This window comes from Peromyscus eremicus, chromosome 20 (genome assembly GCF_949786415.1).
Source record: "Peromyscus eremicus chromosome 20, PerEre_H2_v1, whole genome shotgun sequence".
NCBI lineage: Eukaryota > Metazoa > Chordata > Mammalia > Rodentia > Cricetidae > Peromyscus > Peromyscus eremicus.
The window spans coordinates 11,617,558-11,644,612 of NC_081436.1; the positions used below are offsets into that span (position 1 = coordinate 11,617,558).

The window sequence follows — 27,055 nt, forward strand, 5'->3', positions numbered from 1 at the left end:
AAGACCCTGTGAGCATCTTTGCCCACCTGACTATTCTGCAATGTATCTTTAGGATCTCATGTCACTAGGCTGTTAATTTCATTAAAAAGCATGAAGATGCATGAGATCATGACATCCCCCTATTTTTTAACAACTATGGAGTGACTAAATAATACTAGACCCAAAGCAAATACTTGGCAAGATATAATCCAATCTTACAGATAGTAGTTTTGAGAATGTTTATCATTTGGAACACATTTCTGTGATTATCACTGAGGATATTAACAGAGAGAGAAAGGCCAACATATAAGAACATGGCAATCAATGAGTTGCACCTCTAGACTGAATGTGAAAGGGAAAGGGAAGAGCATGAGAGGACCAGCATTCATCACTCTGCCACCTCAGTATGGACACAGTTTGAACAGCTTCCTTGCGATCCCACGATTCCATCTGCACCTCTCCCACTTCTGTGGTTTCCCTGGCATGAGGAATTCACCTCAAATTGTGAGCAAAGTTTACTCCTTCTAATTTGATTTGTTTGGCTATGTTTGGTTCACAGAAAGAAAAAAAAACTATAGTACATGACATCTATGACAATAGTCAACTCCTCCACAGATCCTGATGCCTTACATGTTGCATAAAATGTTCACTTATCTGCTGCCTTAGAATCTAGGACACTCTTAGCCCCGTGCTCACCGTACAATTCTGTAATCTAGGAGAATTTGGAATTTATGACTTCTAATTACAGAGTGTCAGTTAAAAATGTTTACATAATCATGAGTGAGTATGAACTGCCTTTCCCCTGCCTGGGACATGGTTTTATCTATAATCATTCACTTGAGAAATGGAATGTACCTCTTTATGACTTTAGTAATGCCTGAGATACTCTGTTAGAGTATTTAAGCACTGGAGGGAAAAGAACACAGGGAGCAACGAGAGAAAAAAAAAACATGAGAGAATAAAGAATGAAACCATCAAGAGAATGTGTGAGTTTGTTTGTTTGTTTGTTTTTTCATTTTTCCCTAACCCCTCAGACAGAAAAGTCCTAGCTTTGCCTTGCTGTGGATTTCCCTTTGAGCCCTGAGTGCTGTTTAGAGACTGGACCTCAGGACAGCGATAGGGTTCCAGATGCTTCCCCAGCTTTCAAAGTGAACAATAATAGACTATCAGGAAGTTTGATATCAGGCTGCTAATGCTATCAAGTATCTTCTTATGTTTCTGCATTATCCTCTAGTTCCCTCTTTTCAATCAGCATTAATGAAATTTGCCACTACCCAGACAATCCTTCAGAGCACTGATTGATTGATTGGATACGAGGGAATTTGTGTATACCGAATTGATTCATCGTAAGACACTGGAGTTGTGTGTCAGCTCAGCATCCTCTTAGGAGCCTGCAGTGAGGCTTTAATGAGATGCATCTCCTCAGATCCCTATTTTCATTATATTTCTTAAAAATATCTCTTGACATCTTGAATTGTGTTGACAATAAAGTCTCCACACACTTCTAAAAAATATACTTGTTTAAACTGTGGTTCTTTAAAATGAATAATGTATAGACAAAGCACTCTCCATTTCTCAGACAGCCTCTGCCTCTCCAGGACACAGCCTCCACTCACCTGCGTTGCCTTCGGTTGAGGTCAGCTCACTGTTTGGGGATCTAGTGGTTCCAGCTGATGGTCCAGTCGTTCCTTTCAAAACACACAATGTTAGAACTGTGACAACGTAGCAGGCCAATATGCTCTCTGCTACTGAACATCTTACTCATTTGTGAGTACTTCCTACTTCTGCTTCTGTCTTCCCAAATCATGAACCTCACATCTCATATGAGTCTTTGATGTCTTTGCTGGACATTTTAAAATTTCATAAAATTTAATAAGGCATCTGTTTAATCCCAGCAACAAGCTGCTTGTTGGAAACTACTGGGTTTCAGATATATTCTAATCCTTTTCGGGGCTCCACAATTAATGGGAATGTGAAGGACACAATTCTGAACTTTTGTCATTGGTGCTAACTTATAGCTGGCAGAGAAAGTCATGACCTCCAAAGTCAGAGTCCTTAAACTCAGGGCAAGACTCTCGGGATCATCATGACCTGTAAGCACACACAAGAACCTAATGATGACATAAGGTTCTAGTGCAGTTCTCCTGCTACTGACTGATGTATAGAGCAGGAACTGGGCTTCCTGTCCCTGAGACAGACATGTCCTTCCTACCGTCCATGGATATGAGTGAAAACATATGCAACCCTTTGCTTGATTTCTGAAGACACAGAGCCTTCTCTCTTTTACTCACCTGATTTGCTGTTGGCAGAGCTTGAGGCCAGGCTTGAGGAGACTCCAGGTAGGCTAGTGTGGCCTGAAGACACTGCTGTTTTCTCTAGAACCAAGAAATGTGAATGAGTGGATATTTGTGCTATTCTTGACATTCTTGGGGGGGGGGGTGGATGGATTTTTATAATAAGAATCAAAATGACACAACTCACACCCCTCCCAAGCCCTTTCTTCAACTCCCCCTTCAGACTGATTACAAGCAAGCACCTCTTGCATCAGAGACCTGAGGGAGTAATACAGAAATAGTCCAGTCTATCGTCTCTTACCAGAACCTGGGGCTGCTGTACTTGCAGCTGCAGGGGTGCTGCCACCTGCCATACCAGTGGTTGTTCCAGATGATTCCTTGGACGTGCCTGGTATTTATTATGGTTAAAAAGAAGGCCATGAGTATGTTATTCCATTGTCTAAATACACCACATTTTCATTATCCATTCATCTGTAGACAGACATCTAGGCTGTTTCCATTCCCTGGCTAATATAAATAGAGGAACAATGAACATGGATGAGCAAGTACCTCTGTATTAGGATGTGAGTCCTTTGGGAAAATATCCAAGAGTAAAGATGGATCATGTGGTTTGGAGGAACCTCCACATTGATTTCCATAGTGGCTAAACCACTTTGCTGTCCCATCAGTAAATACATGTACCCTTTTCCATATATCCCTAACAACATTTTTCCCATTTTCTATACCTTGGCCTTTCTGAATAGGTTTAGACAAAAACCTCAAAGTAGTTTTGATTTGCACTTCCTTTAAGGGTATTGAACATTCACAAAAAAATATATCTCAAGCATTTGCAGGGAATCTTTATCCTGTCCAGTTGTTGGATATTTTTTCTTGGCTTGTTTAAGTTGCCCTTTTAGCTTACAGCAGACCCAGGACCTGATCTCAACCTCTCCAACCCCAGAGTCTAACCTCTAACTTGCTTCTAAATGATCTGTGCCAAAACAGTGATTTGACAAATTTCTAGAGTGTGTGAGAGGAATATTTTCTAAGACACCAGAGTCTTTTTCCCCCTTCTAGGACAACACTTGATGTCAAGGCATTCCTTTAGAATCTGATAACTCTGGAAATGCACCTGGGAGGGAGCAGTTGACTCATTGTTCTTCCTCCTCTCTGAAGTCTGTCTGTTCTACTTGAAAGCTGGAGCATCACTGAAGTGTCATATCATGAAAAGTTATGAGGCCAGTGATTTTCTGCTCAATCATTTCCACCTTTTTAACCTTGGGTCATATTATCAAAAGCTTTAGCTTATTGTGGTAGGGGAGGAGCAAGCTTCTAAAAGTGGCACATTTGTCCCTTTTCATTTGGCACACATTACGACTATCTAAAGTTTTGTCAGCTCCTTCAATTTAAAGTAAGTAGAACAGGAAGAAGGGTGCACTCTCTTCTGAAGAGCATGATATTCCCTGCTTCAGCCTGTACTCACTTGATTTGTCTGCAGGCTGGGTCTGTTCATTGCTTGGGGCTCCAGATGTCTCCACAACTGATGGTGCTGTGGTTTCTTTTAAAGTGAATAGTGAATGTCTATCAGATTTGGTGCAGAACAGATCTGACTACTCACACTTTCAATTATCTTTCTTACATTCCTGAATTCTTCTCTATTTTACTTTCCTCTCTACAAAAAGCAATTATCAAACCTTCCATGACCCAGGTCATCCTTGAATGCATGGATGGACTTGTTGGACACAAGGAAGCTTAAACATTTTGACTTGTTTCACTTTGAGACACTGAAGTTGTGCATAGTATACTTCAGCATCCTCATCAGAGCCTATTACAGAGCTCCCATGAGACGTTTATACATTCCCATACAGTTCTACAACCATTGCGACTATAAGGAACACTTCAGTGTGTAATCAAAGCCTCCTCTACTTGATTGTTACTGGGAGCCAGAACCCATGTTTAGTCCCTTCTTCTGAATTATAGTATTAGTACTTCTAGGGTTGCATGTGGGGATTATTATCACATGAAATGTGTGATGCCACCATTGGGTAAGATGGTACACTTCATCCTTACCATTCCTAATAATGCTTTGGCAAATAAGAATTGCATCATAAGTCCAGACTCTTCCTATTCATTTCCATCCTCACCATTCTCTAGACACAGGGAATGGGGCTAACCCACATTGCTTGTTAGATCCCTACAGACTTATGCACTTCTGCCTTTGACCCTCTTGTTTGCTAATGTTGCAAATTATGGTTCTTATATAAGATGCTCTGGGAATGACCAGGTGAAGCCTTCAAGAGTACCCTATATTCCCAGAAACTCAAGCAGCCTGGGAGGCAGTGGCTATGTGCATGTAACTCCTGCCATTACTATGAAGACTTTGGAGGTTCCATAAGAGCAAAGAATAAATAGTGTCTCCCTACTTCTCCATAGCTCTCTAGCTCCATTAGAACCTCATTTTCAGTCCAGCACTTGTGAGCAGGCTTAGATGGAATCTCTGAGACATCACCTGCAGGCAGCCTATTTGATCTGACCACAAACATTGGTTCCAATGCCTACTCTTCTAGAGGTGGCTCCAGAATACGCACCCGGTGTGCCTTAATTTCATCAAGGATAGAAATTTTAACTTAAGAAAAAAAACTATTTTCCATCTCAAGAAAGCAAACAATAATATGGTTCCATTTTTTCCATTAAGATAATGGTGATATCTAAGCCAGGCGGGATTAAAGGCGCGCGCCACCACCGCCTGGCCTATAGCAAGAACAGTGATTTAGGTCACAGTGATGACCACAGCAGCCTCCTAAAGGCATTTATTTCATGATTACACTCATGCCTTTCATTTCTACAATGCGGTCCTTGGCCACTTTGGTTTGTTCTCATTATCACACTCAGTTCTGGCCACAGTCAATGTTGGTCCACACCAGAGTCCCAAGGGACCCTCTGCCTTGCCTGCAGGGTTTCCAGTGGTGACTCTTGTACTTGGGGCTTCAGGTGTGGCCTCCCTGTCTGCTCCTGAAGTAACTCCCACAGACTCTCCAGTTGTACCTGATAAACAAAGACTACTGCTTAAAATGCATGCTATAAAGTTCCCTTGAAGGGAGACATCACTAGGTTCGTATTCATGCATTACTCTGCAAGCATCCCCCTCCTTCTCCTGCAGCTCTGCTTTTACTTCTAGCCATTTAGTTGGCAGGAAGAGATGCCTGCCCTGACTTACCTTGGCTTGTTGCACTACTGATGTGTGCCCTGGAAGTTCCGGTTTCTTCGTCAGTAGGTGTGGGTGTGGGTGTGGGTGTAGAAAGGACTCCGCCTAATTAATAAATAGTATTCAAAATGTCAGAGACAAGTCAAATTAAATCTCTTAAGAAACTCTCCAATATTGACAATGTGATTCCTCCCATTCACCAGATTCAGCAAAGTTGCTTGCTCCAACTTTCCTATCAGAGAATGATAGACCAATCCAAATCCCAGCAGTCTCCCTAGAATGTAACCTCTAATTTGTTTTATTTTTTATTTTTTTCATTTATTTTTTCATATCGTATTTTTGTATCATGTTTCCCCTCCCATAACTCATCCCAGAGCTCTCTTATACACATACACACACACACACACACACACACACACACACACTCACTAAAACCTACAAAAACAAAAAAAAATGAAAATCAGAATAAACAAGCAAAAAATCAATAAGACAAGAAGAATGTCAAAATGAACCAAAAGTACACACACACACACACACACACACACACACACACACACACACACACAATTAAGTTCATTTTATGTTGGCCAACTACTGTTTCTCCATTGGAGAAAACTGATTTTCCCTTTGCCAGAAGATATCTAGCATATAGATTATTGGTTAGGTTCTCTGTGTCCATATCCCCCTCTCAGTCATGGGATGACCCTATCTGGCTCGGATCTCTGCAAACCCCGTGCATGCTCTCACAGTCTCTGGGTTCATATGTGCATCAATTCTGTGGTGTTTGGAAGATACTCTTTCCTCAGCGTCATCCATCCCCTCTGGCTCTTGCCGTCTTTCCCCTCCTCTTCTGCATAGCTCCCTGAGTCCTGAGGGGAGGGCTCCCCTGACTTTTTAAATAATCTGTGGTCAACTGGCATCCTTCACAGTTTTCAAAATATTACAAATAGATGCTTTGAAAAGGACCAGAGACATGACCCAAATGTCTTTTAATTGACTGTTTATTATACAAGCCTTTAGGGAAAAGATATCCCATTCATCTAAAATACTAAACTTCCTATATTATGTTTGTTCCTTGTTCCCGATGGAGTGGGGCATAGCTTTCAGTGTGAGCAATATGCTTGCACCAGGACCTCTGACACAGAAGGACAAGTCACTCTACTCTCTGCTTTCAAAGCATCTTGATTTTCCTACACTTCAGCATCTCTTCTTTCCAACTAGTGATCAAAAACATTCTGTGATCCAGAGAATCCCAGTATGTGCCCATTTCCTTGTTGAATATAGATAGGTTTGTTCACATTTACATGTTTAATAGTACGATACTGGAATTTAGTATTTCATAACCTAGGTCACACACAGGAACCAACTATAGGGCTTTTTAAAATACTTACCTGAGCCCTTCTGTTAGAGGTTCAGATTCTGTCAGTCTGTAAAAACTCAGAATATACATCTCAAGTTTCCTCTAGTTGGTAGCAAGGATGTCAGTCATGGCTGTATACCGACTCAGAGCATCATCTCTACCACCGGAATCTTGGAACCATCATCGCAAGCACACAGGCATCTAGAAGATTGCCCACACATACACAAGCTCTAGCTACCCCACACTCCCTGTGCTCCTTGCAATGTGTGTGAGGAACTGGGCTATCTAACTTGCTTCTCACTGCTGCTGTTCATGTTCACCATGGAATGGTGCTGGGCCACACACACCATCAGATCCTTGCAAATTCACAGGATTCTCTCTTCTACTCACCTGATTTGCTACGATCAGAGGCTGTGGATGGCATGGTGGAGGCTCTGGGGCTAGTACTGGTAAAGCCTGAAGACACTCCTGTGGTCTCTGGAATTAAAAATGGATTTGGACTTGGGATATTAGGCATATTGCTCCTGACGTTACTATGAGTACTTGGCAATGTCAGAAAAGGAAGTTCCAGTCACCGCTCTCCAGATTTCCTCAGACCTGTTTGCATAAGTTAGAGGCTTATTAAGCACTCTCCTGCTTAATGTTCTGGTTTATAAGCCTCTAACTTATAAAATCTCTTAGAGCTGATGCATAAATTCATTGAATGGCAGGATACAAAACTAGCATACAAAATCAGTAGCTTTCCTATATTCTAACAATAAACAAACTAAAAAAAAGAAATCAGGGAAATATTCCCAGTCACAACAACTACAATAAAATAAAATAAAATACATAGGAACAACCTAACTAAGAAAACAAAAGACCCCTAAATTAAAACTTTGAAGACAATTGTTAGGAACATAGCTGAAACCATTTGTGTAACTCAAATCTGTTTTATGTGACTTGAAATAATATGATGCCTGAGCTTGCTACCAGGTAGCTCTGATAAGACCTAGGCCTCAGAAGCAAGGTCCTGGCAGGCCACTAGAAGTTCAAATAGGAGCCTAGGCTTGGACAGGTCTTGATATGTTAATGAACTAACCCCAAGGTTGTGTTGACATGCTGGTAAACCAGCCCTAAGCTGTGAGCCCTGAGAGCTCAAAGCTACCACCCAATGAGAGGATACACAAAAAATTGGAGCTTTGGGAATGGTCTCTAGGATAGCACTGGCATGTTTCCTAGACACAGCTTCTCGTCTTGTATTGATACCCATAGCCAAGAGGACTTGAGACTTTGTGTGTGGCCCTGGTTTTCAGTGACCACTGAATTTCTGGTGTTGTCTCTGGGCGAACATGGGCCTGTGTGGTAGCACTGGTTACTAGCCTAGGATCTCAAGGACTTCCTAGGACCTCCATCAGTGTCATCCTCCCAGGCTGCCATATCTGAAGGACTTCTGCATATGTGGGTTGAGCCTGCAAGCTTCCAAAGCATTTTCAACAGAGAAGATTTCCCAGTGGAAGCCTGCAGCAGCAATTCTGCTCAAACAACAGTCTCCTGATTGGTAAGGTATCAATTTAACTTTTATATTAGCAGGATACTATTAGGAATGTTTGTGTGAATAAACTGAGTATATTTAAAAGACAAATCGGTGTAGACATGGGTATGGCTGAGTGCTCTACAGCTCATTGGCCATGCTCACTGCAACAATGGAGAAAGAAGTTGAGGAAGACAATAGAAGACAGAAAGACCTTCCATCCTTGTGGATAAGAAAATTCAATCTTGTGAAAATGGTCATCCTACCAAAAGCAGCCTACAAATTCAATGCATTTCCAAACAAAATTCAGTGCCATTCTTTAGAAATAGAGAAAAAGCAATCCAAACAGTCATATGGAACACAAAAGACTAAGAGTGGACAAAATAATCCTGCACAAAAATACTAGGGGAACTATTACCAATACAGATTATACTGCAGTCATAATAATAAAAACATCACGATACTGTCACAATAGACACACACGGGCCAATGGGATAGAATGCAGGACCCTTACATAAGTCCGCACAGCTACACATTCTTGCAAAGACACCAAATATATACATTGGTGATAAATAGCATCTTCAACAAATGATATTGAAAAATCTAGATCTCAATATGCAGAAACATGAAACCAGATTCTTTTCTCTCACTGTCAGAGTTGGTTTTTGTCACCTTGACATGAACCTAACCTAATGGGAAGAGGGACTTTCAACTGAGGAATTGCTTCCATTAAATCATCCCATGGGCAAGACAGTTGGGGCACTTTCTGGGAGAGGAGAAACATCTTTGCCTGCTACTCTTTCAATAGAGGATAAAAAGAACTCAATAAATAAAAAAATGTCAAGAAAACAAGCTATCCAGTTAAAAATTGGCTATGAGATTAGTAGAATGTTCTCAAAAGAAGAAATACAGATAGCTATGAAATGCTTTAGCAAGTGTTCAGTATCCTTAGCCATCAAGGAGATGCAGATGAGAACTCCTCCAAGGCCCATCTCACCCTAGTCAGAGAGACCTGAGCTCGATTCTCTAGGGAGCATGCATGATCTGAAATTTGCCTGTTCCTTCTTGTGACAAACTAGATGTATCAATCAAGCCAACATCACTTATTTCTTTAGTTCTTGTTCCATATAAACCACATGACTCCTATAACAGTGATCACATGTCCCTCCCTCCCATTAAGGTCTCTTCGTTAATAAGATATGGCAAGCCTGTAAGCATTTCACTAACTGATCTTATTTATGTATTTGTATTCCCTTAGTACTTTTCCCCCCACTTGATCCTGCCTGGTTCATGCCTTGTCTTCTAAGTGCATACAACTACTAGCTTCTCTCTTTCTAGAGTGAGCTAGAATGAGAAAATACACCTCCAAACTGTCACTGGATCCCTTACAGTTTGTACAGAATAAATACCTTACTTCTTTCCTGGTCCTTGGGACACTTGATACCACCTTAAATAACCTTTCTCAGATTCCCTTGAGAAACCCTATTTATGGCTAAATCTTGAGCACTAAACCTGTGTGTCTACAGGCTGGAGGTCGCCCTCCTGTGCTGCTGTAGTACCCTGTTCTTCCAGCTTTGTTTTCACCAGCAGCTCCAGTGGTGGCTGTATCTGCCCTGCCCCTTGTTCCTGAGGGAAGAAGGGTGCTTCACGAATTCAGGGAGCTACGTAGAAAACACTTCAGGCAAGTTCTTACCTTCACTCCTGTCACTACTGCCTACATTTTGTCCTACATGAGATACTAGCAGAGTGTCTCATTACAATACTCTGACGTGTTAGCAAAGCTTGTTCTGACCTCACATCTCCACCATGGACCTCTAAGGAGACCTAGCCTTGCTTGTTGGGTCTGGAGTGCTAGTGGCCTCAGTAGCTGATGCTCTAGGAGTATTACTCCTGCCTAATCCTGAGGTTGGCCTCACAGATTCTTCCCTTGTCCTGACTAAATACAATAGAAGTGGTTTAACGTTTGCCAGCTTTTCTCAAGTGGGACATGATAGATTCAAGTCAGGTTTTAATCTCTTGGAATCTTCTAATAATTTATCCAACAGCCCATTCTTGGTGATTTTGTACCCACTTAATAGGCACTAATAATGTGCACGTTCTGACTCACCAGTGTTTCCTGGGCTTGTGACTCTCGTACTTGGTCCCCTGGTTGTGCTGCTTTTCTCACTGCTAGATGTGAGTACAGAAGTACTGGCCGTTCCCCCTGATGAAAATAACATGATGCTCAAGATACCCATTAGTTCATTTTGCTTTATGAAAACCCACCAGTATTACTCTCTTTTCATTTATCTTGGAGACTAAGTGACTTGATCCTGGTTACCCAGTTGGTTTACAGATGATCCACAAGCCATACTCAGACTTTCTACTGCATTTACTGCTTCTCAGACAGTCTGAGTTCTCTATGTTGATAATTTAAAAGTTGCTGAAACAGATAACTGAAATTTAAAAAAACTAAAATCATATTAAACATAAACCTTTATTCTGTAGAAATATCATTTCAGATTTCTTTGTATCTAAATATTTATTCTATTTTGAATATTGTCACATCATGCATCCATAGCAAACACTTCTGAATGTTGTCTACCACCAGAGGCATAAATGATGGGAGAGCACCCCGTGTGGTGACTCATAACCGAATGGCATAGCCAACTGACTAGCCATTCTCACTCAAGTATTTCTGATTTGGATCTTGGAAAACACAAACTCAATGTCATCACTCTAAAATGTCAATCAATTTAATAACCTAGTTAGAATCAACCAGTTACCTATTTTATGCAGCTCTGATTATATTGATATGAAATACACCTTATTTCAAGAATATTTGTTATAAATTTAAATCCAGAAATCTAGTAATGTGACACATGTGTATTATAAATAGAATCAATCCATGGATTAGCTAAGAAATACATTAAAGGAAGCTTCTTGCATACACTGAAGGAAAGGCTTTTAAGGACATGTCAGGGTGTTTTCTTTACCTTTAAAAGCTGTTGGAAGAACTGAAGAATTTTAAGTAGCAGAGCAGCATGATGGGAAATTCATTTGGGGTTGGTTTTACAGATAAGTGTGAATTGGGAGTGAACTCAGGAAAGAGGGGGTAGCAGAGCAGTTGGCTCTACTTGGTGGGCATCAACTGCTTAAAGAACTAGTTAACACACTCTGTAGGGGGCTCCACTCAACAGCTCCTCATTCTAAGTCAATGAGCTCCTTTGCATTTCTTGCAAGTTCCCAAAAGATGCTCTGTTGCTCCAGGAACCACACCTTAATCACCTCCATGTTACTGGATGGTAAACTAGGCAGTGAGACCTGGAGAGACTGGTGGACAATGAATCCAGGGGCAAGGCCAACAGGATACAAAAGAAAGGACACACTGAAGTCCTTAAAACTACTAATTGAATGAGGGTGTAGGTGAACTGAAAACTTTGCTCATAATAAAAAATACCAATGCTTTAAGCATAGCAGTATCTTATTCATAAAAGCTACAAATCTAGTTCAGATTTAGTCAATAATGTACAAGGGCAAAAATGTCTTCTTTGGCTTTGATTGCTTGTGAGATCTTTCACAGAGACCACAAAACCCAGTTCTTTACACGTGAGGTGTGGGATTCTATATTCCAATCTGTCTTTGCCAGTTTGGATACCTCTATTACATTCTCATCTCAATGGCATAGGAATACTGTGGAGTTTATAACTATTAAGAGCAGTTATGTATTTATGAATATTAGAAACTATAGTATGGGGTAGAAAGTACCATTTATATAGTTTGAATATGGTTTGGGTATTCTTAGTGGCTTATGTTTTGGAGACTGGTTCTCCAAGGTGGCAGTACTGGGACTTGATATAGTGGAACCTAACAGGAAGGTGATATTATTGGAGAAGGATAAGGGTGGTCCTAATGAGGAGACCTCTGTAAAAGACTCAGCCTGGTCCCATGCAGGACTCCATCTGGATATGGATGCAGTCACTCACATCCATGTGTGCTTCCAGTCACCACCCATGACATGTATCCCAAATGGGCTGTCACTAGAACAGAGCCCTAGAACCACAGAACTGCAAACCAAATTTAGCTAAATGAATCACTAACATGTCAGCATATTAGAATCTTGGACTCTTCCCAGTATTCCAGGTGACTTAGCCAAGGCACTCATTATCTTGTATTCTCCACAGGGTAAACTTGGAGTTGAGCAGAAATAGAGGGATACTTGTGTAACATGCTATCAAGCAGAGCTTTCGAGGTTCATAACACACCCGTTGAGAAGACTGTGTCAATTGTGCTTTCATTTTTAGCTTCTGTGGTTATATCTTGAGAACTGGTTGACACTGATAAAGGTTTAAAAGAAAATCAGTAATCCAGGCTAAAAATGAGCTTTGGAGCGCCCACCCACCGGAGAGTAGACGTATGTAATTGTAACATAATATACATAAATAAATTGTTGAAAGGATAAAATACATGGAAAAATCACTCAAGTCTGATGTTTATACGTGAAAATCATTATCTGGGTAGCATGTCTGAAATCAATTCCTTGGCTGGGACCAAGGTTCTTTGTTCTGCATTAGTGTACCTGTTGTGAGCACAGAACTGGTGATGCTTGAGCTTGGGGCTGCTGTAGTGCCTGTACTTCCAGCCGTGGAGATAGCAGGAGCTGAGGTTCCAGTAGAGTCTGAGAAAACAGGTGAGGACTTTCTCATCTAATGTCTACATTGGACTTCATCACCAAAGAGCAAGCTAATTCTCTAATCTTTCCATTATAAAAATTAGAATAAATAAATGTAGTAATTCCTATTCGTACTTGCCCTACAAACTTCTTGTAACACTTTAATATTATCTTTCAAAAAATTTGCTTGACTTAATTCCCCTTTTGGGTGAGGGAGTTATTATTGTTGCTTTTGCAAAGACATTTTCTGGCAACTTTATCGAGTCACACTACTTCTTAGTGTTACAAGCCAGCTGACTCCATCTTTCTTCTTTTTCCTAGTTGAAAATCATATTAGTCCCTGATCATGTCCCAAGCTGAAAGTCAACTTGTTTTTTGACTGGTTCTTCCTCTATAGCCTTGTGATATACATCATAAATTGTTTTCATTGTTTCATGATATACTTTGAACACTGACTAACCATAAAATGTTTCAAGGCATGTTCTGTTAACTATCTGACCATAAACCTATAACGTGTACATTTCCCATGTACATAAAAATAATTGCAAAATTCAGTTTTGTAATCACTTGTTTGCCTGCTATAAAGAGGCTACTCTGCCTTTAGTCTTTGATGCTTCATTCTTCTATGGGAGACGGAAAGTTTGGCCCAGCCATAAATAAATTTTTACCTTGTAACATCTCCGGCTTAGCTCCTGATTTTCCATACCGTAACACTTAGCTGATTTGTTTCAACATTTTGTTTAAAATAAGAGCCTTGTTGCCTGACTACTCTTAGGCTGGGCTAATAATAACCCTCATGAGATACTATAATGAAATAGCTAGTTGCTATGATCTTCTTTTTCTGTCAATGAATATTAATTTTTGAATATTTAGTATTGCTGTCAATTCTACTTTAGTAGTTAATGGTAAGGAAGAAGATAAAACTGGAAAGAAAGAGGACACCAATTAGCTGTCGAGTCAGCCCTGAAAATATAGATATGAGTAATATTATACAGCCTGAATAGGTTATATTTAGAAATGTGTGTGTGTGTGTGTGTGTGTGTGTGTGTGTGTGTGTGTGTGTATGCATGCAATGACAATTAGTGAAAAAAAGGTCATGAATTTAAAAGAGAGTGTAGAGGCCTATTTTGATAGGAGGGACAGAGAAAAGATGCTCAGTATAACCTATATAACCCACCACAGGAAAAGCCTCCAGGACAGACGCCAGCTACCCAGGCCTATACTGTGCAGCTCACACCTGGCCTGGGGTAAAAGTACAGCTGCCAGGATGTCCTGTTCCTGTTCAGCATGAGTACTATAGGAACCGCCGGCCAGAGGAGGTTTGGGCGTGCTGTGGAGGCATAGGGAGCTAGGAACACTTTGGCTGAAGAGATGGAAGAGCCAGGGATGGCCATGGGGCTATGATAAAAGAGTAGTGTAGTGGGTAGCCATTCCAGCTTTGATCTGGCCTGTAGCCAATTTGAATGCACCAACAATGCTGAGATACATTAGGTGACTGTCCAGGCTGCCAGCTGTCTTGGTCTACTCTCGCAAGATTCCCGAAAGTTGTTTGCATCCATCTACCATTTCTCAGATACCATTATATTACTTCTCAGGTCTTTGATGGGATTGAAGACTAGCAGTTATAGGTACAACTTAGTAGATAGAGCAGTTTAAGTATTAGATTCGGGTTCTTTAGGATAGGACAACTTTTGGAACGATCTTTGTAACATGCCATTTACCTGTGGTACCCAGTACCTTCCCACTCACAAAAAGCAAACAGTGCTGCAGAACCTATCAACTATGGCAAGACATCTTATTTCTGGGAGAAGGTATCTACAAATTTGATACCTTTCAGAATGAGGTTTATTTTGTTTTATTGATCACTGAATTTTTTTCATCAAACTTCCCTACTAGAAATCTCATTTTGCTTACATAGTGAACTATTAGTGACAGCCTACTAAATACTCACTGTGCCACTAAACTGTACTATATTTTAACAGCTTCCTCAAATCCTAAAGTATAAATGTGTTATTTACCCTATTTAGCAAATGAGGAAGTGAATGCGGGTATTTTAGGAATTTAAACTGGGATCATAAAGCTAGGAAGAATAAAAGTAGAGATTCGAACTCTTGTTTTCCTCACTGCGTACCCCACTGCACCCTGCAGTCTCTCTAAAATACCCTGGTGTAATATTTTCTTTCTGTGTTTGGTACTATCTATGGATGAGCTGCATGCAAACAAATATCTGTGTAGTTTGACATTGTGACATCGAGAGACTGAAAATGCTTGAGGATTGGAGAAATAAATTTTATTATATTGTTATATAATGGAAGGTCAATTTTTATTGTTTTATTTTTTGAGGCAGGTCTTACCCACTTAAAAAAATTTAATTACATTTTTATTTGTGGGACGGGAATGATACGGCCATGGCACATATGTAGGTACATGGCAGAGTCAAGGAACAACTTGTTGGAGTTTGTGGATCCCAGGGATCAGACTCAGGTCATCAGACTTGGTGGCAGTCACCTTTACTCGCTAAGCCATCTAATTGACCTTCCATTCAAGTTTTTAAATATATTTTTATTTCAACTGTTCAGTGAGACTTTTATTATTTTCAAATAAACTGACTAAAATGTTATTTTAAAATGCAACGTAAGTTCCAATTTTAAATTGGAGCCTCAGTTTGAATGTTGTTCCTTCAGTAAATAATTCAGGTCATTTGCTATCAGTCTCCCTTCTAAACATCAACACACAGAAGCACCAGAACTAGAGTATGAACAAATCCTAGATTGGGATTCTCTGCCTGGAGCTCTTCAGCAAACAACTTTAGACACATTCCTCTCTGTAAGTAGGAAGAAATAACTGATACTATCTCATGAATTTTCTGTATCAAATGAGATAGCATGTGGCAGATATTTAGAACAATATCTAAAACAGCCATGTCTACGTTGACCAGAATGGGGAAACCCTGCAGCTGCATCCATATTGTTCTTCTCAATAACAGTTTCATTAAAATGATATATAAGTCATCTCTTGGGTAGTTTTAGCCCTTTAAAAGAAAGCAATTACTGTATAGAAAAGAATATATATACAGATATATTCATTCTGCACATACACCTTTTTCATATAATCTCTGTATAAAAGAAAATATAGAAACGAATATATATTCCCAGATATATACATTCTAAGATATATATGTATATAGACCCAAATAAATAAGTATATGTATAGATACATATATGTGTATTTGGAAATATATATAGGATGTTTATACATATTTTCTGAGAAAACAATAAACTCTTGCATATTGATTCCTTTAAGTTTTAAAGTTTTTTCAATATTCTTAAAAACCTTCCTCTATTCTCAGGCTATTCGCTGCATGCCTGGGATCTTGGCCCTAAAGGGGCAGAGGAAGAAGACTCGTGAGGACTCTGTCTCAAAAAACTGCACGGTGATAAAAATCCTGCATCCATTTTTACATGAGACTAGTTTGATCCAATTCTTGATCAAAAGTTTTCTTGTCAGGAAACAAGTGTTGAAGTAAAATCTTCTTGCTTGCCAGACTCTTCATCTAAGTGTTTCAGCCAATGTACACTATATTTACAACAAACTACAACTAATAATAAATTCTTATTTATGTTTTTTTTGTTTCTACTTCCTTCTATCTCCTTCCCCCACCTCTGTGTGAATGTGTGTGTGCACATGTATGTGTGTGCATGTGTGTGTGTGTGTGTGTGTGTGTGTGTGTGCACGCATGGGTGCTGGTATGCAGGGATATGTGTGTCCTGTGGATGTCAAAGGACAACCTGCAGGAGTAGGTTCTACCATCTACCATGGGGGGCCTGGGACTGAACTCTGTTCATCAGGATTGGCAGCAAGCTCTTTTATCTGTTGAGCCATTAAGCTGGCCTCTTGAGTTCCTATTTTAAAATTTAAAAACTAAGATCTATTTTTCATATCATGTAGAATAAAACATACCACTAGAAGACATAAAAGCATCCATTATGTAGCTATTCTTCACAGTTCACCAAATGTCATTCCACTTTTAAACCCTCAATGTCAGTAAGAGAAATGAGACGTGTCTCCAAGGCTACTATTTGTGCAAGGCAGTCACTCTATAAGAGTCCACACTTCTCTTTTCAGTATTCCCAAAACTTATGTTACTTGGCAAGGACTCATTAAGTGAATTTAAAAGAAAAAAAAGTTAAAAAATATTGTGTTGGTGGGCCTTAGAGGAAAATGCTTCATTTTTATATGTATCATGAGCAATAAAAGAATAGTAGATACCATTTGTCTTTCACATTTCAAAATAAAGAAATCAGTATTACAGACAGCATACTTTGAGACCCTCACCTTTGAGTGATTATTACAGCTCCTCAGGCAAATAGACATTGGCCTGTTATTTCTTACACTTATTCAGTGTCATTTTCTGCTGAACAGTCCGTACCTAGTCCAAGGTGCTCACGTCACCATTCAGTGCCCACATTACCGGCAGAACCTGATCTATGGCTTCTGTGTTACCGGCATCAACAATGATAAATGAGTGGTATTATCCACACCTCAAGTTCATTATTAGTTCAATGGTTTTAAAAGTCTCATCCTTTGAGTGTGATATGAACAAAGTTACAGAAAGGATGTGGAATTGTAGATGAGGACCTAGACCCTCCATCATCTTACCATTGTCATTTAAAATCAGTTTGTCTGGGAGATAATTTATTCTTGCAACAGAACAAGCTGCAGAAACGTTATTAAGAAATGTTGAAAGACACAAATCACCTGACAATTTGATATTCATTTTATATACACAGGGGTTACTTAGCACATTTAAAATGCCCACATAACTTGTAGCACCACAGAACAATTTTAAAATGGAAAAAAAAACTATTTTGCTTTTGTCTCCTGATATTAGAACATTAACTATAACTTCTGGCTCTGTGGCTGGTAAGAATACAACCTCAAAAAGGACCCTGATTCCTGTCTATGTGAAGTCCCAGATGTCTTTACAACCTGTGCTTCAAAACCTTGGCAACATTATTCAAGGGCTTTTTATCCCCTCACATGTATTGTCAAGCAGGGAGGGGTGTGTGGGGGACAACAGTCCTTCATCAGAAGGTGTGAGGCTGCCTGAGACAGGGAAGGGAAGACACTGACCACACAGACCGCAGCAAATCCTCGTCATTAACTGATCTCTCAATGCCATACTAATGAAGCCTTAGCACAGCAGTTCTCAATCTTCCTAAGGCTGCGACCTTTTAATAGAGTTCCTCATGCTGTGGTGACCCCAACCATAAAAATGTTTTTGTTGTTACCTTATAACTGCAAATGTGCTACCATTATGAATTGTAGTGTATGTATCTGTGTTCTCCAATGGCCTTACGCGACCCCTGTGAGTCATTCGACCCCCAAAGCTATCATAAACCACAGGTTATTTTGCTTTTGTCACTGACTTAGCAAGTTATTAATACTGTAAATCACAAAACAACCACAGGAATTTCAGCAAAACTAAATAAAACACAAGATTCTTCGAGACAAAACATAAAGCATCATCAATAGTGCATTGAATAAAGTCAATGGGAAAGTTCTAGGCAACCTTCCCTCCAACTCAGCTCCACACTAAAGTTCGCATTTGTAAAGTCACAGAATGAAGATGAAACGATTGTCATAGGTTTACAGAGATGCGTTTTATCAGCTGCCTACAAAATCCCTTCTCTTTCCAAACTCTGGAGAGTCTGTGTCAATGCAAAGCTTTGACAAAATACAACTGAAGATCTGCTCAAAACTGAATACTGGGAGAGGAAACATGAGATGGTGGTGACAGTGTACAGCCATTCTACACCAAAGCCTACAACAGTTACCCCCACTGCTCAGCATACTTGCGGACCTCTGGGATGAAACCACACATGGAGACCATATTTAAACAGTCACAAGGCTCAAAGTTTTAATAGATAATTAACTAAATGGAATATTGAAACTGAACCAATTTGCTCATCTCAGAAACAGAGCTAAGCTGAGTGTTAGACATGTGGTTCACTGCTCAGGGCCCAGTTAATGCTGAGTAGAGATTATTCTGTAATAAACATGAAATCATGCAGAAAACCCACTGGTTAAAATTGCAAATTGTCCTAGGGACATGAATTGATAAGTACACAAAGGAGAAAAACATCTTGAAATGAGCCAGTCTTCCTAAGATTTCTATTTCTTGGTATTGCTCATGATAATCCAACAAAATATGAAGTTGGCAAGAATAACTATGTGGTTCTAGTTTCAATAATATCACTGCCATTTTAACATTTATTATTAATTTGGGGGCACATGCTACATCACACTTATGAACATCAGTGTACAACCTGTAGTAGTTGGCTGTTTCCTACCACCATGTGGATACCAGGGATTAACCTCAGGTCTTCATGTTTGGTGCCAACCCCTTTACCAGCTGAGCCATCTTGATGGTCTGATTGCTGATACTTTGATATAAATAATTGCTTTAAATTTTCTTTGCCCAACACTTATTGCTTTGTATATAAAAGATAATGATTATCAAATAAATAACACTAAGCATTATAAGATGTTTTAAATTATATTAATAATCCTACATTATATGACATTATCATCTAAAAATCAGCTTGGTTTTATGTATTTTTATTTTACAGAAGGAAGATTATCTTCAATAAACAAAACACATGAGCTCAAAGATTTATTAGCTTAAATATTCAGACACTAAGAAGAAACTCTGCCAAATTGTGAAAGCTGAGTTACTAATTTTCTATTTTAAAATTAAAAAATATAGTTACAAATTTTCAACATGCTAGGCTATCAATTTATCATTAGAACATTTGCCAGATACAATTGCATAGCTTGACCCTAGATGTAGTTGAGAATACTAGAATGGAAAACCAAAGGAAGTGGCCTCAGAAGTATGCTCTTTTCAGAACAGAGAAATTAATAATTGACAGAGGAAAGAGAAGTCAAACAGACTGGTGGAGGAGGGGGGCCTGATCATAGGAAAGTAGATGTTTCAGAAATAGTGTAGATTTAAAAGGAAAAATCCCTTTATGATTTTGTTAACATTGTATGTGTGGATGTAGGCATAAAGGTGTAAAGTCATAGTGATGTATTGGTTAACCACTTTTTCTCAAACACTTTTTTTTCTCATATTTTTATTTGTCTAAGGTATTGAAGCCTACTCAGTGATTGTTAACTATAAGTGGCTAAACTAGGAACACTTAATGGGAGAATTCAAACCTTAGTAGTTCAAATATTCCATCAAACCAATGTTTATGCTATATATATGTTACCCTAGGTTTGTACCTGAAAAGTCTTTTGATTTATATAAAAACTTATTGGCACTTTTATAAAGTTTCTGATTTATCTACTTATTGCTTTGGTGCTTGATATTATAATTGTTGGAATGGATGCTGCTGAACTTGAGAAATCAATTGAAAAAATAACTTAGTATGGAGGAATATTATGCTTCTGAGAACAGCTATGGTTGTCCACAAAATAGTTGAACTCATAATTAATGTTTCTGAGAACTTCGACTACAAAAGGCAAAGTAAAATGTAGGAACAAAGTTCTAACAATTATAAATCACAAATAAAGTCAGAAAACATTGTGTGTGGTTTTTTTCTCCCCCAAAGCCCTTTTCTAACACATTTTTTTTCAAAGACAGAACTTTGGAAAGAAAGGCTGATGGGTTTGAAGTCCCCTGTGGGCAAAGGCTTACCTGTACTTGAGCTGCTGGCCACCGATGTCACTGCTATACAGAGGAAACAAATGTTTTGGAATTGTAGGTTAAAATTGCATCAATACACAAAGCTTAAAAAGTATTCATCTAGATAAGGTTTCCCAAAATGTACATAAATTAACTAAATTGCATCACTCGGCCTCATTCGTCAGATTCTTACACATTTCAGTATATTTTCGTAATCTACTACCTATGGCTTTAACTTAACCCATGGAACTTGGGTGAAATTTTTATCATAGAATTTATTAGCATAGTGGCTACCTCCTAGCCAACAACACACAAAATGTTCTCTTAGGGAAGATAACCATAGGAACCATGCTCTTTGCCCACAGTTCAATCAGATGGAAACCCTGATACTTAGCATGAACATTTGGGAAAATAAGAAATGAAGACTGACAGACTGGACACAGGGCCCACATGCCTGAACTTCATATTCACTTTGCTATCAATGTACAAACTACAAATGATACGGAACATTTTATATTTATTTACCTGTTGAAGTGCTTAATGCGGATGTAGCTGTGGTCATAGAAACTGTTTGGGGAAATAGTATTTAGGAAAACAAATTAGGTGAGGAATCTTTGTTAGGACATTTCATTCATGAAATATGCTATCTTCAACCAAAATTGAAATTATCTGTAGGAATCAAATGACAAAAACACTTTTGTATATAAATCAGTATAAATAGAACTACATATTGTATGTCCAAAAAAACAACTAATTATTTTCTGTCATGATCAGCTAGTTGAACTCCCTGGGAATTTTACAAGGACCAAGAAATGCATTTCAGGAACATGCTATCTGGTAGCTCAGTCTCAGGAAAGTGGGCAGTAGTAACTGTAGTATCAACAGCACTTTGACAAGGCCATCTAACGTTAAGTTTATCACAAGAGTCTAAGGCTCCCAACCTCTTATTCGTTGTAACCTGCAAAAAGTAGTCAACAGGCAATAAAATCCCTTCTAAACCACATAAGGGAGATGTGTGCCATAGCAACCCCCCGTGTGTTCAAACTGTCAGGAAATTCAATGTTTCAAACTAACGTAAGCTAATTTGCCCAGAATTCTCTTAGATGAACCTAATTAAATACCTCTACCAAATAATATAAAGGCATGATTTAAGAATAAAGAATGAATTGTTTCCACTTTCAAGTCATCTCTAAGTGTGATCATAATTTTCAAATATTTATATCATTAAGATACCACATTTATTTCATTCTACCACTTATTTAATTATCACCTAAAAATGTCAGACTCCAGGTGATGATATTTAATTAAGTAGTATGCAATATTTATGGCATGTTGTAATCACTTTCCTGACTTAATCTGTAGAAATATGATAAAATAATATTCTGGTATTTTCTAGTAACAATTTTAGTTTTACATTTATATCATCTGATTTGCCAACATATTTTTTACTGGCACAAAATTGTATAAAACTATAAATAAAGGGTATTGACACAAAGATCAGTTACATATTTGAAACAGAATTATAACTTTACCTGTTGGTGTTGAATTTGTGGGCGGGGTCTCTGAAATGAACACAGGTGGCTATTAATGGCAGTAATTGAAAGTAATGACAAAACACTACATCTTCAGTCATTCAGAAGCCACGTGCCTTTTGTTTTATGTCTTATAGTTCTTAATACAAAGCAGGAATATTTCTTGAGTTCTTTTGAAACTCATTGAAGTTTTGTTTGCTTTGTTAAGGTTCTGGATAATGAACCCAGGAGTTTGCTCCATACTTAACAGGACTAGCACTATATCACTGAGCCACATCCGAAGTCCAGGACTCATTTGTAACATACGTGTTTCTCATGTGTCCCTAAACCCCTTATAGCCTATCAATGTTGCTTTTGCACCGGCCCTTCATTAAATTACCTTGACTGATACCTCTTTACCATCTTAATTCCCTAAGCGTACAGATGTTGGGGCATGCATGCAGTATGGAAAACACTCATGAGCATCAAGTGTCAGGGAATGCATACAGTATGGAAAAAGTATGGAAAACACTCATGAGTATCAGATGTCAGGGCACACATGGAGTAGGAAAACCAGTCATGAGTACCAAATGTCAGTAGAGAAAACACAGTTGTTAGCCACCACTGCCCTGCCTCTGAGGAGTGATTCTCTGTGAACAACCACACAGGTTGGAATGGGGACAGTCCCATACAGGCAGTCAAAAGTGTGGCTATGTACTTGTATTTTGTTGATGGTCTACAGTGGACCCATGTCCCTTATCTCACCATTCCTAAACGAACAGGAGTAAAGTGAGTACTTACCACTGCACTCCAACTCGCCAGCCGTACAATAGCTGAAAGTCAAATCGGAAAAGGAAAAGAATGACTCAGAATTCGACACCCAGTAAACACACACTTCACAAATTGACGACAACAAATTGTCAGGTGGCGAAAATGAAACAGAACCAAGAGCAGAGCGCTAACAGCAACCCCCACCCCGCCCTACCCCCGTCACCCACCATCACGTGGAGCACACTGAGTTCAGGTGCTTGTGTGCTTGATGGGCTGTTATTCCTGCTCATTTCACCACAGAGTTTGTGAAACTACGGGATGATTTACGGTCCAGCAGCGAAGTTACTTTTAAAATTATCTACGTCAATTTCATTCCTTAATGATCATGCTTCCTAATACAATCTCATCGGCATGACTCCATATTCGACAGCCTGCAAATGTCTTTCCTCTAAACTACAGAGTGACTTTTCCTGCTCTCTTCTCATCAGATTTAAAGACTTTATAAACCATTTGGTTGTGATTATTTTTTAAATACAGGGCAAAACTACTATCACAGATGAACTGCTTGCCGGAAAGTAGCCGAGAACGTACCATGTTCTTCCACAGTCATCTACAACAGCTCCCCCTGCTGGTATGACATCGTTGTAGAAGCAGCTGCACTCAGATAACTGGACACATTTCATCGTGTTCTCATCCAGATAGGGTGCATTTTCTGGACACTTGGCATAACAGCCTGCAAGGAACAATATCCCACAGTTCATCTGCATTTACCAAAACTCGTCATACTTCATTGTATGTTTCTGACAATGATTCTATGAGCTGAAGTGGGGGAATAGCAAAGCATCACTCTAACGGAAACGTAAGGGGAATGGGACTGAGGTGATACCAACCTAAGTTATATATGTATTTTATATATATATAAAATCATTTTTTCTTCTCAAGTATATTCTTGTTAAAAGTATATCCAAGTTTTCCTGAATGGTTTGCTACTTTAATGGTGTACATGTAAGCATAAAGCAGGCTTTGGTTAGATCTGCCTGTTAACTGTGGATGACACTTCCAAATATCTATTTTTACAGGAGAGGAAAGACACTGGAGTTACACTAAAACATTCCAGTGCTTGACACAGAGATAGCTTTATTTCATTTTTTTTCCTGCCACATCTTTCTTTCTAGGAGGTACAGCACTAAGAATAAAGTGCTGTTTAAGTGTGGGACACAGATGGCCAGCCTAACCTCAAACTCCATCCTTTCACAAGTTGCTTTTTGAAACTGCGTTTTCATGCATGAGCATCATCCCATGGCAAGTATAAAGACTGAATGCAGGGCTGCAGCACCATCATCTTCCCCAGAAAGGACAACTGCATCTAAACAAAAGGTACTATAGACTATTGCCAACATAAAAATCACTCCGCTCAATCATAAAAATCAGACAGTGAATCTGGAGAAACCAATATTCTTTAGTTTTAAAGGCAACGTCATTTTCACAACCCTTCAGGTGTGTCTTACCTTCTAAAAGTGAAGAAAACTTCTGGCCAATGACCTGATCTTTGCATGTTTTGGCCGTCACTGTGCCACAAGGTTCATAGTGCCAGCTGCATTCCCCAGGGGCATTGTAGTAGTCACAGTACACAGCTGTGATAGAATTGCAGCAGATTACTTTCATTCCTAGTACGGCAATTCTCACCTTTCAATTTCTTTTTTAAAGGGATCCTACATGATCCTAATGACAGACCTAAACATGTGTCATCCACCTTATCAAGTTCCTTTGGCTTTATCTAATTATTATATAGGCTAACCCCCCACACACACACACACAAAGGAGAAAGCTTATAGATTTAGCTAACTCTTTCACAACTCAGCTGGAGATATTTTAAGCCTCATCTAGACCAGTGGCTCTCAACCTTCCTAATGTTGCAACCCTTTAATACAGTTCCTCATGTTGTGGTGACCCCAATCATAAAATTGTTTTTACTTCATGTAATTTTGCTACTGTTAGGAATTGTAGTGTAAATGTCCGTGTTTTCCAATGGTCTTAGGTGATCCTGTAAAAGGGTCGTTTGACCCCAAAGGGGTCATGACCCACAGGTTAAGAACTGCTGGTCTAGATTTCTGGTTTTAACGTTCAAGCTGAAGTTGGAAAAATAAATATGAAAACAGTGATAACAACGACAACAACAGAAAAGGAGCTGATGGACCTGGTGGCTCGCTCCTATAGTACAACCACTGAACTAGCTTGGCCAGGAGAATTGCTACAAGGCCAAGGCCAGCCTGGACTACATAGTGAGTTCTGGGGCAACCTGAGCTACAGTGTATACCCTGTCTCACAAAGAGTCTGAGAAAATTAATGACATGTAGTAGTCGTCAAATAAAATAATTTAAGAGGTTACTATATCACTAAACATTGTAAGTGGAATGCAATGTTTACCCTGTCAATGCTTCTTTCTATTTAACACATCTCCAGTCATGCCTTGCTTACAAGGGAAAAAGGCTGGCTTATTTCTATTATGGTTATGTGGCACTGTGTATAGAGATTCATTCTATATTCAAGTTTATATTCAATAAGGGTCTATGTCAAGGAAACAACAAAAGTGAGGATTTCAACCAAGAGTAGTGTATGCGGCTCATGCCTAGGGCACACTAATACCCAAACTCATCATTCATCTAGTGTAAGGAGATGCATTTTTCATCAATGTCCAATATATTTCCTCTATGAACAAAAGCTTGAACACAAAATATTATACCTTGTGCTGTTTCTGTTGGGTGTTTTAACCATCATAAATAAATACATTAAGATGATTTCAACCCTCTCTAGGTTTGAGAACATGTGTTTTATAGAAAAATCTGAGAGGAAGATCAATTGTTTAAGAAAACAGCTTAGTCTAACTACAATTTTTAGAAAACCATTAACATCCAGACTTCACTTACGACAAAGGTTTGGCTTTCTCCACGAGACACAGACTCCGGCTGCATTGCATGCCTCTGCATACATTGCCACAGCGGTACAGAAGCCAAGGTACTTCCCCTCCATGTCACATGCACAGGCTTCTTCAATACATGCATTGTAGTATGCCGTGGGGTCCACCTAGACAGAACACAGCACATGAGTGTCTGGGAAGATCCCAGGCGAGCAGTGGTATTCAGAACAGTGCTACCTTGCTGTGGCAGTCCCTGAAGGTGTCATCCCTGATGATCTCACACTTTTTCTCAGCCCAGGCTTTGCAGTACGGGTTCGAGTCACATGGGAAGCTTTGAGTGACTGTATCTGAACACTCTTGACTTGTTTTCCAACTGTTTCCAAATTCCAGGGCTGTGGCGGCTACCAAAGAGTGTCTTGTTGTGAAGTCATCCTTAAGATCACCATTGTTATTTCCACAAAGACCACACACTTTGCTCTGTGTTGATAAAAGAGGCAAAAGTCACAGTAGAAGATCATTCACATGATCAAGTCACCTCCATTCCAGGGATGCAGACATAGAGCAATGCATGGCAGTCAATAAATATAACACGTTAAATTGTGGACACAGAGACAATTCACATGATCATCTCAATAGATGCAGAAAAGGCTTTTGACAAAACCCAACATCCCTTTATGATAAAAGCCCTCAAAATAACAGGAATAGAAGAAATTTATCCCCAAATAACAAATACTATATTTTATGAGCCTACAGCCATCATAATTAATGGGGGAAACTGAATGCATTTTCAACGTTGTCAGGGACAAGACACGTGTGTGCACTTTCTCCATTCTTATTTAATACAATCTTTGAAGTCTTAGCTAGACCAATAAGAGAAAGAGAAGAGAAGAGAAGAAAATTAAAAGGATACAAATAGGAAAGGAAGAAGTTAAAGTATCTTTGTTTGCAGATGAAATGATTCTATACCTAGAGACTTTGCCCCTCCCCCCCAAAAAAACCCTCATAAACACATTTAATAGTGTGGCAAAATACAAAATTAATGTGAAAAATCAGAAGTCTTCCTTTGTGCTAATTGTCCAAGTCAGTGTTACTATTGCTGTGATGAAACACATGACTAAAAGCAACTTGGGGAGGAAAGGGTTTATTTGGCTTACACTTCCACATCACTGTTCATCATTGCAG

General features: G+C 39.2%; 1 protein-coding gene across 1 annotated transcript in view; it reads right to left on the reverse strand.

The window, feature by feature from the left end:
* Positions 1–27,055, reverse strand: part of Muc19 (mucin 19, oligomeric) — a 194,988-nt gene that overhangs the window by 119,151 nt on the left and 48,782 nt on the right. The window contains exons 34-45 of the mRNA XM_059247992.1: positions 26,111–26,350; positions 25,884–26,040; positions 24,465–24,590; positions 23,548–23,689; positions 22,987–23,018; positions 22,207–22,236; positions 12,889–12,987; positions 7,208–7,294; positions 5,470–5,562; positions 2,575–2,661; positions 2,271–2,354; positions 1,596–1,667 (exon numbers count right to left, since the gene is read on the reverse strand). Of these exons, the coding sequence (XP_059103975.1) occupies positions 1,596–1,667; positions 2,271–2,354; positions 2,575–2,661; positions 5,470–5,562; positions 7,208–7,294; positions 12,889–12,987; positions 22,207–22,236; positions 22,987–23,018; positions 23,548–23,689; positions 24,465–24,590; positions 25,884–26,040; positions 26,111–26,350 (1,249 nt within the window). The remainder of the gene's footprint in view (positions 1–1,595; positions 1,668–2,270; positions 2,355–2,574; positions 2,662–5,469; positions 5,563–7,207; positions 7,295–12,888; positions 12,988–22,206; positions 22,237–22,986; positions 23,019–23,547; positions 23,690–24,464; positions 24,591–25,883; positions 26,041–26,110; positions 26,351–27,055) is intronic.